The sequence below is a fragment of the Ahaetulla prasina genome, chromosome 14, assembly GCF_028640845.1.
Source record: "Ahaetulla prasina isolate Xishuangbanna chromosome 14, ASM2864084v1, whole genome shotgun sequence".
Classification (NCBI taxonomy): Eukaryota; Metazoa; Chordata; class Lepidosauria; order Squamata; family Colubridae; genus Ahaetulla; species Ahaetulla prasina.
The window spans coordinates 17,036,000-17,052,145 of NC_080552.1; the positions used below are offsets into that span (position 1 = coordinate 17,036,000).

The window sequence follows — 16,146 nt, forward strand, 5'->3', positions numbered from 1 at the left end:
AGTGAGTTTTTGTCTTTTGAACCCTCCAATCACATAACTACATAGCCACACCCACCCAGTCACATGACCCACCAAGCCACGCCCACAACCGGTAGGGAAAAAATTTAGATTTCATCACTGACCGTACCCCAATCAAGGCACCACCAACTCAGACAACCAAGCTAACAGTCAACAACCTCTGAATCAAGAAACCAGCGAGAACAGCTGCATCAACACACTTGTATATAAACAGAGAGCAAACCCCACTCTTCTAGCACTGATGAAACTACCTAGTTGGGTAATGAAACGTCCACAAAAAAAAAAAAAAGCACCAAGGACCCCCGCAGTTCAATCCTGAGCTACAAATATTCTACCTAAATCCACCTGCTTTTTTGCTACACAATAAGAGTATATAAATGCTCATGGATGTACCGGTTGCATGGTTCCTTCTCCTTATTAGGAAAGAAATTCAGAACAAGGCCCAACTGGGCCACGATCCCACCGAAGACGCCCAGTGCGCCCTTGAACTGGCCCAGTATTTCATTCGACAAGGACCGAGGAAAGTAAGTCCCTTAGCTTTTTTTAAGACGGTCGTATAAGGATAGGAATAAATGTATCTTTACACTGACCGTGTCCTAATAGTGACGACAATTAACCAGTGGAACAGCTGGCCTCCAGAAATCGTTCCTATCCTTCAGCTGAAGAGGTTGCAAAAAAATGCTTTTAAAAGCCTCTTGACGGTCAGGCAACTCGGCTGGGATTGTCAGAGGCTTTAAATAAAAAACTTTTTACAACCTCTTCGGCTGAAGAGGTTGTAGAAAAAAATGCTTTTAAAGGGTTCTGATGATCCCAGCTGAGCCGCGCGATCATCAGAGGCTTTTTTTTTTTTTTACTTTTAAAAGCATTTTTTTTGGCTGAAGAAAAAGTGCTTTTATAAGTTTTAAAAAAAACCCCTCTGATGATCGCGCAGCTCAGCTGGGCATGCGGGGCAGGGGGAAGGGGCAGGGATTTTTGCTACCAGTTCTCCGAACCCACCGCCGCCATCACTACCAGATCGGGCGATCCGGTCCGAACCGGGAGCATTTCACCCTTGGAAATAAGGCCTTTAACCAACAATCTGAAGAACTGACAGGAAGCAAAACGTGCAGGAGAATAATTTGTAATATTGGAGAGGGGTGTTTTTTTCCCCCCCCACCCTAGATTGCAGAATTGAATCTGGAAGCCAGACTGTCCGAGCAAATGAAGATGGGAGAGACAGAGACCATTGTCAGGGCGGAACAAAACGACTCCAGGTGAGGGTAAATACCACTTTCTTGGCTTCGAGAAAGTTCATGCTGAGGTCTCTTCTCCAAACTTTTTAAAGACCCCCTGGCAGAACTTCTGGAAAGGAGATGGAGAAAATAGGCACCGCCCCACGGACTCAAAATTGCAAGGCACAGAGTCCGGGGGTGGGATTTTTACGACCGGTTCTGTAGGCGTGGCTTGGTGGACTGGTGTGGCTTGGCAGGCGTGGCTTGGTGGGTGTGGCAGGGGAAGGATACTGCACAATCTCCATTCCCACCCCACTCCAGGGGAAGGATACTACAAAATCCCCATTCCCTCCCCACTCCTGGGGAAGGATACTACACAATCCCCATTCCCTCCCCACTCCTGGGGAAGGATACTACACAATCCCCATTCCCTCCCCACTCCAGGGGAAGGATACTGCAAAATCCCCATTCTCTCCCCACTCCTGGGGAAGGATACTACAAAATCCCCATTCCCTCCCCACTCCTGGGGAAGGATACTACACAATCCCCATTCCCTCCCCACTCCAGGGGAAGGATACTGCAAATCCCCATTCCCTCCCCACTCCTGGGGAAGGATACTACACAATCCCCATTCCCTCCCCACTCCTGGGGAAGGATACTACACAATCCCCATTCCCTCCCCACTCCAGGGAAAGGATACTACAAAATCCTCATTCCTGGTGAAGGATACTGCACAATCTCCATTCCTTCCCCACTCTTGGGGAAGGATACTGCAAAATCCCCATTCCCACTACAGGTCGTCCTCTTCTTACGATCACAACTGAGCCCCAAATTTCCACCGCTAAGCGAGACAGTTGTTCAGTGAGTTTGGCCCTATTTTACTGCCTTTCTTGCCACATTTGTTAAGTGAATCCTTGCATTTGTTAACTGACTCACACGGTTGTTAAGTGAATCTGGCTTCCCCCATTGATTTTGCTCGTCAGAAGGTGGCAAAAGCGGATTACGTGACCCGTGGGCACTGCAACCGTCATAAGTACATGCCAGTTGCCAAGCATCTGAATTTCGATCACGTGACCAGGGGGATGCTTCAACGGTCGTTAAGAATGAAAAACGAAGAGAGTGGAATTCTGAAATGTGGAAATTAGCCTTAAATGATAAAATGACATGTGATATTAAAATTAGAAGTGGTGTGTATAAAGAAGATATTTTCTGGAAGACTTGGAAACCATTTGTGGACTATGCGCTTGGAACATTGGACGCCTCGGTACCTGTACCTCGAGAATGCGGATTTTGGCAATCATGAGGATATATCCGAAGACCCAAATCTTCCTTTTTTTTTTATGTATAGCACAAGGGTGGAAAAATGTATTTTCTTTTTTTTTTTTTGTTTGTTTGTAATGTTAAAAAAAAAAATTAAAATAAGAATGAAAAACGCTCATAAGTTGCTTTTCTCCGTGTCGTTTTAACTTCAAATGGTCACTGAATGAGCCATCGTAAGTCGAGGAATAACTGTACCTGTCCAAGTTTATTTAATGTTGGTTTGTCGTCTTTGTCTTTTAGCCTTTCAGCCAATTTCCGTGGAAAAACATTGCTTCTGGGAGAACAAAATAAGGTTCAGAATCAGACGGCTTCCTTCAATGAGCAAGTGAGTTACGAATAGTATTTGGTTGCTTTTTCTCTAACCATAGTTACAATTTTACAAAACTGATAAAAATACGGAGCTGATTCTTTCCGTTGCAAACCAAGTTATCGTGGATAATTTTGGGGGCCTGTTTATATGTACGAATCAAGGAATATATTTGTAACCCAGGGTTGAAACGAGGGGTCCTGTATGCGCTCTGAGCTTGGTAGTTTTCTTGCAGATGTTTCATGATCCAACTAGGAAACACCATCAGGGCTAGAAGGGAGTGGTTTTGTGGATGGAGGAGGAGGAGAAGGAAGAGAGGAGAGGAAAAGGAGGAGGAGGAGGAGGGGAGGAAGAGGACTATGGGGTCATTGGTGCTCTCGGAGCTTCATGGTTTTCTTGCAGGCATTTCATGATCCAACTAGGGAACATCATCAGGGCTAGAATAGGGGATGGGCTTGTGGAGAGGAGAAGGAAGAGAAGAAGGAAAAAGAGGAGGAGAAGAACTGAGGGGTCCTTGGAGCGCTCTGAACTTAGTTGCTTTCTTGCAGGCATTTCATGACCCAACTAGGTAACAACATCAGTGCTAACGCTGTTTGCATTTGTTTTCTAAGCATCGTGCCTTTCTTCAAGGCAAAGATCTCCAGAATGTCTCCCGATTCCATTGTTTACCCTTTTCAGATTCTCCAGAAAGCCCTGGAAGAGATTCCGAAATCTCCCGTTAACGTAATTCAATTGGTTTTGGATTCGAAGCACATCACGGCTGACCTCCATGCAGAAACCACTTCAAAGGTAAGCAGATCTTCCCAATTCCCCAAACGGCGCAAAACTCGCTTAACAAATGTTGTCACCTAGCGACAGGCGTCTTGGGCTCAGTTGTGGCCGTAAGTCGAGGACTTGTTGGTTCCATTTGTGAGTGCCGTCCTCCCTTTTCCTAGATGAGAACCAAGCTTTCGGACCTGCTGACCGTCTACGTAGGCCCTTTGACCAAAGACGTTTGTCTGAAGACGGTGAACAAAGCCTTTAGGAAATGTGGCCACATTCAGACGATCCGGGTCATTTCAGAAACGTTTAAGGCAAGTAGTCAAACCATTTTGCTGTCCTGGACAGTGGCCAGTGCAAATACCAGAGGGGAAAAGCTAGGCTGCTGAATTTCTCTCTCCGCCTTCCCATCTCTGGTTATGTTGTGACCCACCAGCAGCCAGCAGAGCCGGCAGCAGACTCAGAGAGTGAGGAGGCTGGGGAGGAACTTGGGCCAGTCCTGGAGTCTGTGGAAAGCTCTGATGAGGGCTCTGCGTCGGAGGCAGAGAGGGGGCCAGGGCCGTCCGACAGTTATCAGCTACCTTCGGAGTCGGACATCAGTAGGGCAGAAGAACAGCTAGAATACTTAGAAGGGAGGAGGGAGGAATTTAGCAGGAAGGAAGGAAAAGAAAGGAAGGAAGGAAGGAAGGAAGGAAGGAATTAAGGATATTAGAAGGAAGGAGGGAGGAATTTAGCAGGAACGAAGGAATTTAGCAGGAACGAAGGAAAAGGAAGGAAGGAAGGAGGAAGGAATTTAGCAGGAAAAAGGGAGGGAGGGAAAGAGGGAGGAAGGAAGGAAGGTAATTAGAAGGAAGGAAGGAAAAGGAAGGAAGGAATTTAGCAGGAAGGAAGGAAGGAATTTAGCAGGAAGGAGGGAGGGAGGAATTTGGCAGGAAGGAAGGAATTTAGAAGGAAGGAAGGAGGAAGGAAGGAATTTAGCAGGAAGGAAGGAAGGAAGGAATTTAGCAGGAAGGAAGGAAGGAAGGATCTGAATATTGGGATGCACCAAACTCCTTGTTTAACTGCTGGGCCCCCTTTTTGTCTCTTCCAAAGCCCCATCTCTGTATCCAATATGAAGTGTTGGAAGGTGCACAACTGGCTTTGGAAGACCTGAACGGAGCAGAAATTGGAGGATCTGCCATCAAGGTAGGCTTATCGCTCACCTTTAAATTCCAGGTTGGAGAGCAAACGGCATGCAGGTAGTCTGCAAACCATCTTAGGAACCTTCATTTCTCTCTTTAAAGTAGTATAGACTTCGCGACGGTTTAGATCATTTTCTCCTAACGGGATGCCAAAAGCAGGGCTGCAATTCGTCTGCTGTAATTTGGCATAATTGTACTCTTTTTTTAAAATCGTATTTGCTTTCATGAAAGGAAAGCTTATAGATTCTATTGATTATCATCTATAATCATTATTTTTTTTTCTACTTTTTCTACTTTTTCCTCTTCCTCCTCCTCCTGCAAACCCCACTCCCTTCTAGCACTGATGATGTTACCTTGTTTGGGTAATGAAATGTCTACAAGAAAATGTCCAAGCTCAAAGAGCACCAAGGACCCCACAGTTCAACCCTGAACTACAAATATTCTCTTCTATTGATAAACTGTGGTTTATCCAACAATTCCCTCCACACTGTCAAACTAGTTATTAAGTCTGCATTACTATTAATCTTCTCTTCGTTCCGATCACCCATCTCCTCCCACTTATGACTGTATGACTGTAACCTTGTTGCTGGTATCCTTAAGATTTATATTGACCGTTTCCCTATGACTATAATTAAGTGTTGTACCTTATGATTCTTGACGAAGGTATCTTTTCTTTTATGCACACTGAGAGCATCTGCACCAAAGACAAATTCCTTGTGTGTCCAATCACACTTGGCCAATGAAAAATTCTATTCTATTCTATTCTATTCTGTTCTGTTCTATCATCTATCTATCTATCTTATGCACCGAAGACAAATTCCTTGTGTGTCCAATCACACTTGGCCAATGAAAAATTCTATTCTATTCGAATAGAATAGAATAGAATAGAATAGAATAGAATAGAATAGAATAGAATAGAATAGAATAGAATTTTTTTTTTATTGGCCAAGTGTGATTGGACACACAAGGAATTTGTTTGGTGCATATGCTCTCAGTGCACATAAAAGAAAAGATAAATTCATCAAGGTACAACATTTACAACACAAATGATGGTCAATATATCAATATAAATCATAAGGATTGCCAGCAACAAAGTTACAGTCGTACAGTCATAAGTGGAAAGAGATGGGTGATGGGAACGATGAGAAGATTAATAGTAGTGCAGATTTAGTAAATAGTTTGACAGTGTTGAGGGAATTATTTGTTTAGCAGAGTGATGGCCTTCGGGGAAAAACTGTTCTTGTGTCTTGTTGTTCTGGTGTGCAGTGCTCTATAGTGCTCTATAGCATCGTTTTGAGGGTAGGAGTTGAAACAGTTTATGTTTCAAAACTTTATATTCTATTTCAAATAAACAGTTTATGTAAATATAAACAGTTTATGTTTCAAAACAGTTTATATTCTATTCTATTCTATTCTATTCATATGCACCAAAGACAAATTCCTTGTGTGTCCAATCATACTTGGCCAATAAAGAATTCTATTCTATTCTATTCTACTCTACTCTACTCTACTCTACTCTACTCTACTCTACTCTACTCTACTCTACTCTACTCTACTCTACTCTACTCTACTCTACTCTACTCTATTTTACTCTATTCTACTGTACTCTACTCTACTTTCTACTCTACTCTACTCTACTCTACTCTACTCTTCTACTCTATTCTACTCTACTCTGTTCTAAGACAGAGGGTGAACCAAGACCAAGGACTCATCCTGCCCAGTGCAGCAGGAAGGTTCCCTGGTATAGGCCAACCAATGTTACCAGCCTTTTGTCCCGTTTGGTTTCCTTCGTCTAAGGTTCAAAGGCCCATCACCGAGATGACCCTTGATGGTGAGATGCTATTGCAAGAGCTGGAAAGAGATCCCGAAAACCAAGGCATCCTTTACTTGGCTGGATTGAGGAAATGCCAAGGGGAGACGGAACTGCAAGAACGGCTGGGCCCTTTGAAAGGTTTACGCTCCATTTTTTGGCCAAGAGATCTCCAGACCGGAAGACAGAGGGATTACTGCTTTCTGAGTAAGTGTGGCCATAAATAAGGACTGTTCCCCAAAAACAGTATTGCTGCATGAGATAACCTGTGGATTAAGACCCTTGAGTTCTCTCTTCTAGTTCTTCTCTCGCTTGTTTTTCTCTTTTGTCTCTTAAAAATCTTTTCTGTTTCACAGCCCTGGAGCACCCTCACTCTTTACAGCTAGTCCTCGACCCACACGACCCATTTTATGACCTATTTGTGTTGGTCATAGGGAAGGGAAGGTGGGGAATGGATAAGGAAGGGAAGAGAAGGGAAGGGAAAGAGGGAGCAAGCAAGCAGAAGGAAAGGAAAGGAAAGGAAAGGAAAGGAAAGGAAAGGAAAGGAAAGGAAAGGAGATGAATGGATAAGAGAGGGAGGGGAAGGAAAGGAAGCAAGGGAAGGAGGAAGGGAGGAAAAGAAAGAAAAGGTGGTGAATGGATAAGAGAGAGAGGGAAAGGAAAGGAAATGGTGAATGGATAAGAGAGGGAAGAAAAGGTGAATGGATAAGAGAGGGAGGGGAGAGGAGGTGAAGGAAAGGGAGTAAGCAAGGGAAGGGAGGGAGGGAAGAAAAGAAAGGAAAAGAAAAAGGAAAGTTAAATAGATAAGGGAGGAAGAAGGCAAGGGAAGGAGGGGAATGGATAAGGAAGGGAGGGAAGGAAAGGAAAGGAGAAGAAATTACAAGGAATGTCTTAATTGAAACTGTTTTCACCTGGGCTGTCTCCCACACGATTTTCAAGGCCACTGATCTGATTTCCCAATGTATTAATTTGCGTTATTCGGGGGTGGGGGGGTTGTCTCCCTGCCAGAATTCCAGAGCCCGGAGTGCGTCTCCAAGGCCCTCCAAATCCTTCAAGGGAGCCCCTTTTGGAGCCGGAGAGCCCTCACATCGCCCACGTTTTTCCAGTGGGCCTGTCTGGTGAACGAAAAGGGCCACGGAGGGGCAGAAGTGCGAGAGAATCAGCAGCAGCAGCAACCCTCGGATCAGGTGAGCCCCCCTGGTCTTTAGGGAGCCAAGGTTGCAAGAGGTGGCAGAAGGAGAGCGAGATTCGGAGGCCTCCCTTTCAGTTCTGGGACGAGTGAAGCTTCAGCTGAGCGCTGGAGGGCGCAGCCGTTAAAGCGCACGACAGTAGTCCTCGACTTACGACCGTAACGGACCCCCCCAAATTTCCAGCGCTAAGCGAGAGGATAGTTGAGTTTTGCAACATCATCAGTGCTAGGAGTTGGGTTGGAGGAGGAGGGGAAGAGGAGAGGAAGGAGGAGGCCCGAGGGGTCCTTGGCGCTCTCTGAGCTTGGTGGTTTTTCTCGCAGACGCTTCCTTACCCAACTAGGTAGCATCATCAGGGCTAGGAGTAGGGTTGGTGGAGAGGAAGAGACTGAGGAGGGTTGGGCTAAAGGGACTCGTTAGCAGGGTTTATAAGATTATAAACTCTGATGAAAAACTACAAAGAGTGATGAGGATAAATTGGGAAAAAGATCTTAATATTGAAATACCAGAGTCAGATTGGAATGTGAATTGAAATAGTAGAATTATGAGAACTTTATCTATAAGGATTAAAGAGCATAATTACAAAGTTGTTTGGAAATGGTATTTGACTCCAGTAAGATTGTCACAAATGGATAAAAAAATTAGTAAAAAATGTTGGAGATGTGAGATGGAATTGGGGACTTACGAACATATGTGGTATAAATGTGATAAGGTTAAAAAGTTTTGGCAACAATTGGAGAAAATGATATTTGAAATGATGGGGAAAGTAATAACACTGAGAGTGGAAACTATATTATTGTTGGTAATTAAGGAAATAGAATTAACAAAATATGAAAAAGAATTGATTAGAATTATGATTATAATAGGTAGAATTATAATAGCTAGATATTGGAAACTAGATGTGATTTTTAGAATAGAATTCTGAAATGTGGAAATTAGCTTTAAATGATAAAATGACATGTGATATTAAAATTAGAAGTGCTGTGTATAAAGAAGATATTTTCTGGAAGACTTGGAAACCATTCGTGGACTATGCGCTTGGAACATTGGACGCCTCGGTACCTGTACCTCGAGAACGTGGATTTTGGCAATCATGAGGACATATCCGAAGACCCAAATCTTCCTTTTTTTTATGTATAGCACAAGGGTGGAAAATGTATTTTCTTTTTTGTTTGTAATATTAAAAAAAAAGTAATAAAAAAAAAAAAGAGACTGAGGAGGGGAAGGAGGACGACTGAGGGCTCTCTGAGCTTGGTGATTTTCTCCCAGACGTTTCATTACCAGTGTTGACATTTGAACTGAAATGTTAAAACACTGAGTTTCTTGAAGCCATGACTTCCTGCGTCCTTCTTACTTTCTTGGTTTGCTCTCTTTCAATGGAAGCCTTTATATCGTTTCTCCGCAGGAACTTGGTTTAAAGAAAGCCATCAAGAAACTGGACCGGAAAGTCAAAACACTCTATGAACGAGTTCCCGAGAATACACTTTGCCTCGTTTTGTTATCGGGCACCAACAGGTGAAACAAAAATCTTATTATTTCTCTCTCTTTTTTTTCCCCACAAAGAAATCTTTATTTCACCTGGGATTGTTAATCTGGGATCTCTTCTTTCTTGGAGTGATGCTTAGAGAACCAATGTTTGCTTGTTTTTTAAATTACTGTCCTGATTTACCGCATTTTTCGGAGTATAAGACACTTCCCCCCCCCCCTAAAAGGGGATGAAAATTTGGGTGCGTCTTATACACCAAATGTAGCCCCGCCCACCCACTGGCCCCCACCCTTTGGCCTTTGCATCCTTGCAGCAAACAGCCCATTTCAGCTTCAGCACAGCCTGATTAGCACAAATAGCTGATTGTCGGTTGGATCAGCCTCCCAACCCTCAGCTGTTTCAGGCTGCAGGGATTGCCATGGCCTATTGCCGCACGGTATTTGCTGAAAGGAGGTAAATTGCTGGGAGGCAGATTTTTTTTTTCCTTGTGCTAATCAGGCTGTGCTGAAAATGAAAATGGTACTAAAGCAGGCTATTTGCTGCAAGGAAGCAAATTGCTGGGAGGCAGAGGCAAAGTTTTTTTTCCCTCCCCAAAAAAGGTAGGTGCGTCTTATAGTCCGGAGCATCTTATACTCCGAAAAATACGATAGCTTTGCTGCAATCCAGCAGTTAGAAACACAAAACAAACACCAAATAAATGGGTTTACTGGGTAGATCAAGTACAGGTCGTCCTCGACTTAGGACCATAATTGAGCCCAAAACAAGACACAAGTGTGTTTTTGTCCCTATTTTATGACCTTTCTTGCTACCGTTGTTAAGCGAATCATGGCAGTTTATTAAGTTAGTCACACGATTGTTAAGGGAATCTGGCTTCCTCATTGCCTTTGCCAGTCAGAAGGTTGCAAAAGAGGATCACATCACCCACCCACCCACCTGAGATGCTGCAGCCGTTGTTAAGTGTGAAAAACTTCGTTGTAACTTTGGTCACTAAATGAACAAGGACCACCTGTAATTTCAAATTAACCTGCTCAGTTTGGGGACGGGGTTCTGTTCCTGCAATTCACGTTATTAAAGAGCTTTAATAAGAAGCAGCAAAGCACGTTAGCTGAAGAAATCTAACACAGATTTTTCTCACTTACCTTGCAGGCTCACCGGCTCTCTTAGCGGCCTCAGCCTTTTTGGAATCAAAGGCGAAAAGAGCATTTCCACGTCCTGCTAAAAGCTTCTAGGGCCCCCATTTTATTATTTTACGGGGGTGGGTGGGTTCATGGGTGGGGGGAAATTCCCATCTCGCTCAAGTATCCTGAACGTCTCCAAGCTTTGCCAAGCAATTAAAAAAAAAAAAGTATTAATTATTTTTTTTAAGGCATCCAATCATCTAAAGAATTCGATTCCATTGTTAATGCAGGAAACATTTTTTTTTTTTAAAAAGGCTCCCTGCACGCTGCCAGATGTGGGGTGGGGTTTTGGAGTGGGGGGGGGGGAAGCAACAGAAAAGATGGCAGTTCGCACTGAATTCAGCCTCTAAGCCTGACTTTTTAAAAGTTTCCGTGCCGTTTCTGGACAGGAACGTTTCAAAGGCTTGGCTTTAGATTTATTGTTTTTTATTAAAAAAAAGAGAGGACAGAACAGCTCAACCCCCACGAAATTTATTCCCTTTACAGGCAGTCCTCGATTTACGACCGCAATTAAGCCCAAATTTCTGTTGCCAGACGAGATGGTTCTTAAATGAGTTTTGCTCCTTTTTACGACCTTTCTTGCCACTGTTGGGGCCCGCCAGTGGCCAGTGGAGCTGGAAGCAGATTTGGACACTGCGGAAGTTGGGGAGGAACGTGGGCCAGTCCTAGAGTCTGGGGAAGGCTCCGATGAGGGCTCTGCGTCAGAGGCAGAGGGGGGGCCAGGGCCGTCTGACAGTTATCAGCTGCCTTCGGAGTTAGACATCAGTGAGGCAGACAAACAGCTGGAGCCTGTTCCCAGTGTGCACATGTGAAGAGTTGCCAGACGAAGGGAACAGCTAAAGAACAAGGGTCGACTTGGGAGTAAGGCCACAGGTGGACGATGAATGGCCCCTCCCAGAGGGAATAAAAGAGGAGCGAAAGCGGAGTGGAGTTTGCAGGAGGCAATTAGTTCACCTAACCGGTTTGTGCCTCTCGGAGACTCTTTGCCAAGTTTTGAAGATATCGGCCTGGCAGCTCTCCAAGCCAGATAAGATCTGTGACTGTAAATTCTCCCTTTAAAGACTTTGCTGGATGTGAATGAGAAGAATTCACTATTTTTTAAAATAAAAGGTGTTTTGTCGGGACCAGGAGTCTGCTTCGTGTGCTTTTTGGGGGAAGCCGAGGTCAGAACAGCCACAATGGTTAAGTGAATCACTGTTGTTAAATTAGTAACACGGTTGTTAAGTGAATCCGGCTTCCCCATTGACTTGGTCAGAAGGTCGCAAAAGGGGATCACGTGACCCCGGGGCCACAGCAACCGTCATAAATACGAGTCGGTGGTCAAGTATCCTAATTTTGACCCAAAATGACCACGCGGGGGGGGGGGGATGCTGCTAGGTCATAAGTGTGAAAAGCGGTCGTGTCGCTTTTTTTCCTGGTGCTGTTGTGACTTTGGTCGCTCAGTGAACCGTTGTAATTCGGGGACCACCTGTCCAGTGAACCACAGCAACTATAGCTTCCCATCCCACAGATGGCCTCTGTGGCTCAGACTGCTAAGACAGTCTGTTATTAACAGCAGCTCCCTGCAATTACTGCAGGTTCTAGTCCCACCAGGCCCAAGGTTGACTCAGCCTTCCATCCTTTATAAGGTAGGTAAAATGAGGACCCAGATTGCTGGGGGCAATAAAAGTTGACTTTGTATATAATATACAAATGGATAAGTTGATTTTGTATATAATATACAAATGGATGAAGACTATTGCTTGACATAGTGTAAGCCGCCCTGAGTCTTCGGAGTCCTTCCTGAGTCCTTCCTGTCAAAGACTACTTCAGCTTTAATTGCAATAATACAAGAGCAACCAATAGATTTAAACTTAATGTCAACCGCTTTAATCTAGATTGCAGAAAATACGACTTCTGTAACAGAATCATCAGTGCTTGGAATACTTTACCTGGGCCTGTGGTCTCTTCCCATAATCCTAAAAGCTTTAACCAAAAACTTTCTACTATTGACCTCACCCCATTCCTAAGAGGACCATAAGGGGCGTGCATAAACGCACAAACGTGCCTACCTACCGTTCCTGTCCTATTGTTTTTCTTTTCTTCTATACCTTTATATACTATATAACCTTTCTGTATGATAGTTACATATATTGTTGTGACAAAATAAATAAATAAATATAAATGGAAATTTTACAAAAAAATGGTTAGAATAATCAAAAGAAAAAGAAGAAGAAAAACACGTGGTGAACTTTTGTCTGAAGAAACAGCAAAAGTGGCAGATTTTTTTAATGAGCGGAGTTGGGGGGGGGGGCGGGAGGGGCGAGAACATTTTGCCAGATATTCTGCTTTAAAAAAGGACAGGATCCAGCAATTCCGGGGAGGGGAGGGGGCGGAATTCCCAGAAAATGTAGTGTATTAGAGGGTGGGGGGGGGGAATTCTTCCAATTCAGTCTTGGCCCTGTCTGTGTGGATGACTCCAGCTGCAAAAAAAAAGCTTTAAAAAGGGCCTTGGGTTTGCCACGGATTGTCTGGAAAGCCGGCAATACACACAAAAAAGCAGTTTGTGTGTTGCTAAAGGCATCCCTCGGTCTGGGAGGAGGGTGGGCCCACCGGGTTCCCATAATCAAGCTTTTCATCAAACCCCCCGGGTGGCATTGCTCCTTTCCTTCTCCGCCGCATTAAAACAGGGGAAGCTGAGCGCATACCGTTCGGTCTGGAGGAAGTGGCCGGCTTGGCTTTTCCTTGACCCTGGAGAAAATGGAACCTCTGAATCACACGGACGCCTTGGTCGCTTTTCCATTTTCTTCATAAAAGGCAAAAGATTTCAGCTCAAAGCTGGCAGAGGAGAGATGCTTGCGTTGGGAGGCAGGAATGCACCAAGATGGGAAATCCTGACAAATTGCCGGATGGCGTTCGCTCATCTTATCCTGTTCCTTGCTTGGCATGGAGTCTCTCTTTCCCTCCCTCTCTTTCTCTCTCTGCACACAAACTCCATAGTCTCTACTCAAAATCCCAAAATCTTCAACCAAAAACTGTCTACTATTGACCTCACCCCATTCCTAAAAGGACTATAAGGGGCGTGCATAAGAGCACAAAAGTGCCTACCGTTCCTGTCCTATTGTTCCCTTCATTATATCGAATTAATATAGTTGATGCATATTTTTTTACTTATATATTTTCTTCAAGACATGTTTTATCTATGACAATTGTTTGTGTATACTGTTGTGACAAAAGAAATTAAAAAACACACACACACACATATATATATGGTTTGATTGGAAAATACCGTTTCTTCTCAGTGGCTTGATTGGGATTGCACCTATTTCATTTAAAATCCCTCTCTTATCCTCCTGGCGGTTTGGGGCGGAGATAAGTACCAGGAAGTGCTTATTTTCCCAATTTCTCCGCTGTCACTTTGTTACAGTGGGTAAAGCATCAGGCCAGAAACGGGGAGATCGGGAGTTCTAGACCCGCTTCAGGCACAAAGCCAGCTGGGTGACCGTAATGCCAGGCGCTCTTTCTCAGCCTGTAGGAAAGGCGAACCACTTCTGAAAAACCCTGCCAAGAAAACCGCAGGGACTTGCGGGAGGCAATTGCCAGGAGTTCAAAAGTAACAGGAACAGAGTTGGAAGGGACCTTGGTGATCATCTATTTCAACCCCCTGCCCACTCAGGAGACCTATACTAGGGATTCGAACCACCAAACTGCCGATCTTTCTGATCGCAAACACTGCCTGTGACCCTGGGCCTAACCAAAGCACCGGTTCGACTATAATTTCCAGTGCCAAATGCCAAGCCTTCTTGGGAAAATAGTTCATCCTCAATCTGAGTTGAAAATGAACCTCGGGAAAACCCCAGTTTGAATCCTGAACCAGCTGTAAACAAGAGGATCAAATTGTTGGGGAGACCAGTTCTTAACCTGCCTCTCCTGCAGGGCTCAAACCAGGGGTGAAATCCAGCAGGTTCTGACAGGTTCTGGAGAACCGGTAGTGGAAATTTTGAGTAGTTCGGAGAACTGGCAAATACCACCTCTGGCTGGGCTCAGAGTGGGGTGGGAATGGGGATTTTGCAGTATCCTTCCCCCAGGAGTGGGGAGGGAATGGGGATTTTGCAGTATCTTTTCCCCAGGAGTAGGGTGAGAATGGGGATTTTGCAATATCCTTCCCCCAGGAGTGGGGAGGGAATGGGGATTTTGCAATATCCTTTCCCCAGGAGTAGGGTGAGAATGGGGATTTTGCAGTATCCTTCCCCCAGGAGTGGGGAGGGAATAGGGATTTTGCAGTATCCTTCCCCCAGGAGTGGGAAGGGAATGGGGATTTTGCAATATCCTTCCCCCAGGAGTGGGGAAGGAATATGGATTTTGCAGTATCCTTCCCCCAGGAGTAGGGTGAGAATGGGGATTTTACAGTATCCTTCCCCTGCCAAGCACGCCACGCCACGCCCACAGAACCGGTGGTAAAAAAAATGGAATTTTACCACTGGCTCAAACAAATGGCAAATCTACACACACACATAACACACCCAAGGGACTGATGTGTTGGAGCTCATGTCGGGGAGGGCCAAAATAAACGCTTGGCAGAGCCCCCCAAAAAACCTCAACAGCGCTTATCTAGAAACCTGGAAGTTTTAAAAACACCCCACACCGAAAAAGAATGTTAAAGGCTCCATCCCACTTCTTTACCTCTGTGTGTGTGTGTTGCACACTCTTCTTTCCCTTGGAATGTAGGAAGTTAGGACCCACCCCTCTCCTAAAAATGAGATGTTTTAGGAAATATTAAAAGGGCAGAATATTTCTCCTAAAAGAGAGGCAGAAACTCAGCCCACCGCCACCTTTGTCAATGGGCCATTAAGCCTGTTCTACATAACGAAGATCTACCTCCTTCCAGCAGAGCCATAGTAGGAATTGCCCAAAGCCCTTTCGCATGCAACATCACCTAGCAAGGCTCAACCAAGCCTGGGACAGAGACAACCTACAAAGTTACCCCTGCATGACCCCGCGGGAGTCTGACAGCCAATCAGAAGACAAGCACGAATTCAAAAGCCCAGAGAGGGTATAAAACTCAGGCACTCTCGGCATCTCTTTACTCCCCCCCCCCCTTTTTTTTTTTGTTCCCCCTTCACCCAAGATCTTCAAGGCATGTGATCCTGTCCACCATTATTAAAACCATCTTTCCGAGCAGCCGCCATTGTTTCCGGTGTCTTTCTCCCCGCTTGGAACTGAACCCAGAAGGACATTTCTTCCAACTGAACAAAGGCTGGAGTTGAGTCACTACCAGCTGCTTTTCTCCCCCCCACCCCCGGAGTGTTTTCACCTGATCAGAATTTAATGCGATTCCCATTAATGTTCATTTCTCCCTTTGAGGTTCTTGGAACGGCGGTGAAAATTTTATATTAAGGGATCCATTACCCGTGGCCTCCTGGGAAGGCCACCGTTGCAACCGCAGTGTAATTATAAGGTTATAGAAGGGAGCATTGATTACATGCGCCCGTCTTTTTAATTAATGTAATTTTAATTCAATTAAGCCCTGCCTGGCCCAACAGACCTGTTGGCGGAAGGAAGGAAAGACTCCTGGCTTAAAACAGTTGTAAACTTGGAGGAAGGTAACATACCTGATAATTTCTTTTCTCTCTCTCTCTGTCTCTCTCTCCGCTCTCTCTTTTATCTCTCCCCCTCTTCTCTCTCTCCTCTCACTCCCTCTCTCTTCTCT

At 44.8% G+C, this 16,146-nt stretch overlaps 1 protein-coding gene across 3 annotated transcripts in view; it reads left to right on the forward strand.

Annotated features, from left to right (window-relative positions):
• Positions 1-10,721, forward strand: part of REXO5 (RNA exonuclease 5) — a 29,560-nt gene extending 18,839 nt beyond the window's left edge. For all 3 annotated transcript variants that reach the window (XM_058157636.1, XM_058157638.1, XM_058157637.1), the window contains 10 exons: positions 440-542; positions 1,180-1,271; positions 2,790-2,874; positions 3,535-3,645; positions 3,792-3,929; positions 4,708-4,800; positions 6,594-6,813; positions 7,615-7,793; positions 9,199-9,308; positions 10,426-10,721. In XM_058157636.1, coding sequence (XP_058013619.1) covers positions 440-542; positions 1,180-1,271; positions 2,790-2,874; positions 3,535-3,645; positions 3,792-3,929; positions 4,708-4,800; positions 6,594-6,813; positions 7,615-7,793; positions 9,199-9,308; positions 10,426-10,498 — 1,204 coding nt within the window. In that variant the 3' untranslated portion in view covers positions 10,499-10,721. The remainder of the gene's footprint in view (positions 1-439; positions 543-1,179; positions 1,272-2,789; positions 2,875-3,534; positions 3,646-3,791; positions 3,930-4,707; positions 4,801-6,593; positions 6,814-7,614; positions 7,794-9,198; positions 9,309-10,425) is intronic.
• The last annotated feature ends 5,425 nt before the right edge of the window (positions 10,722-16,146 follow it).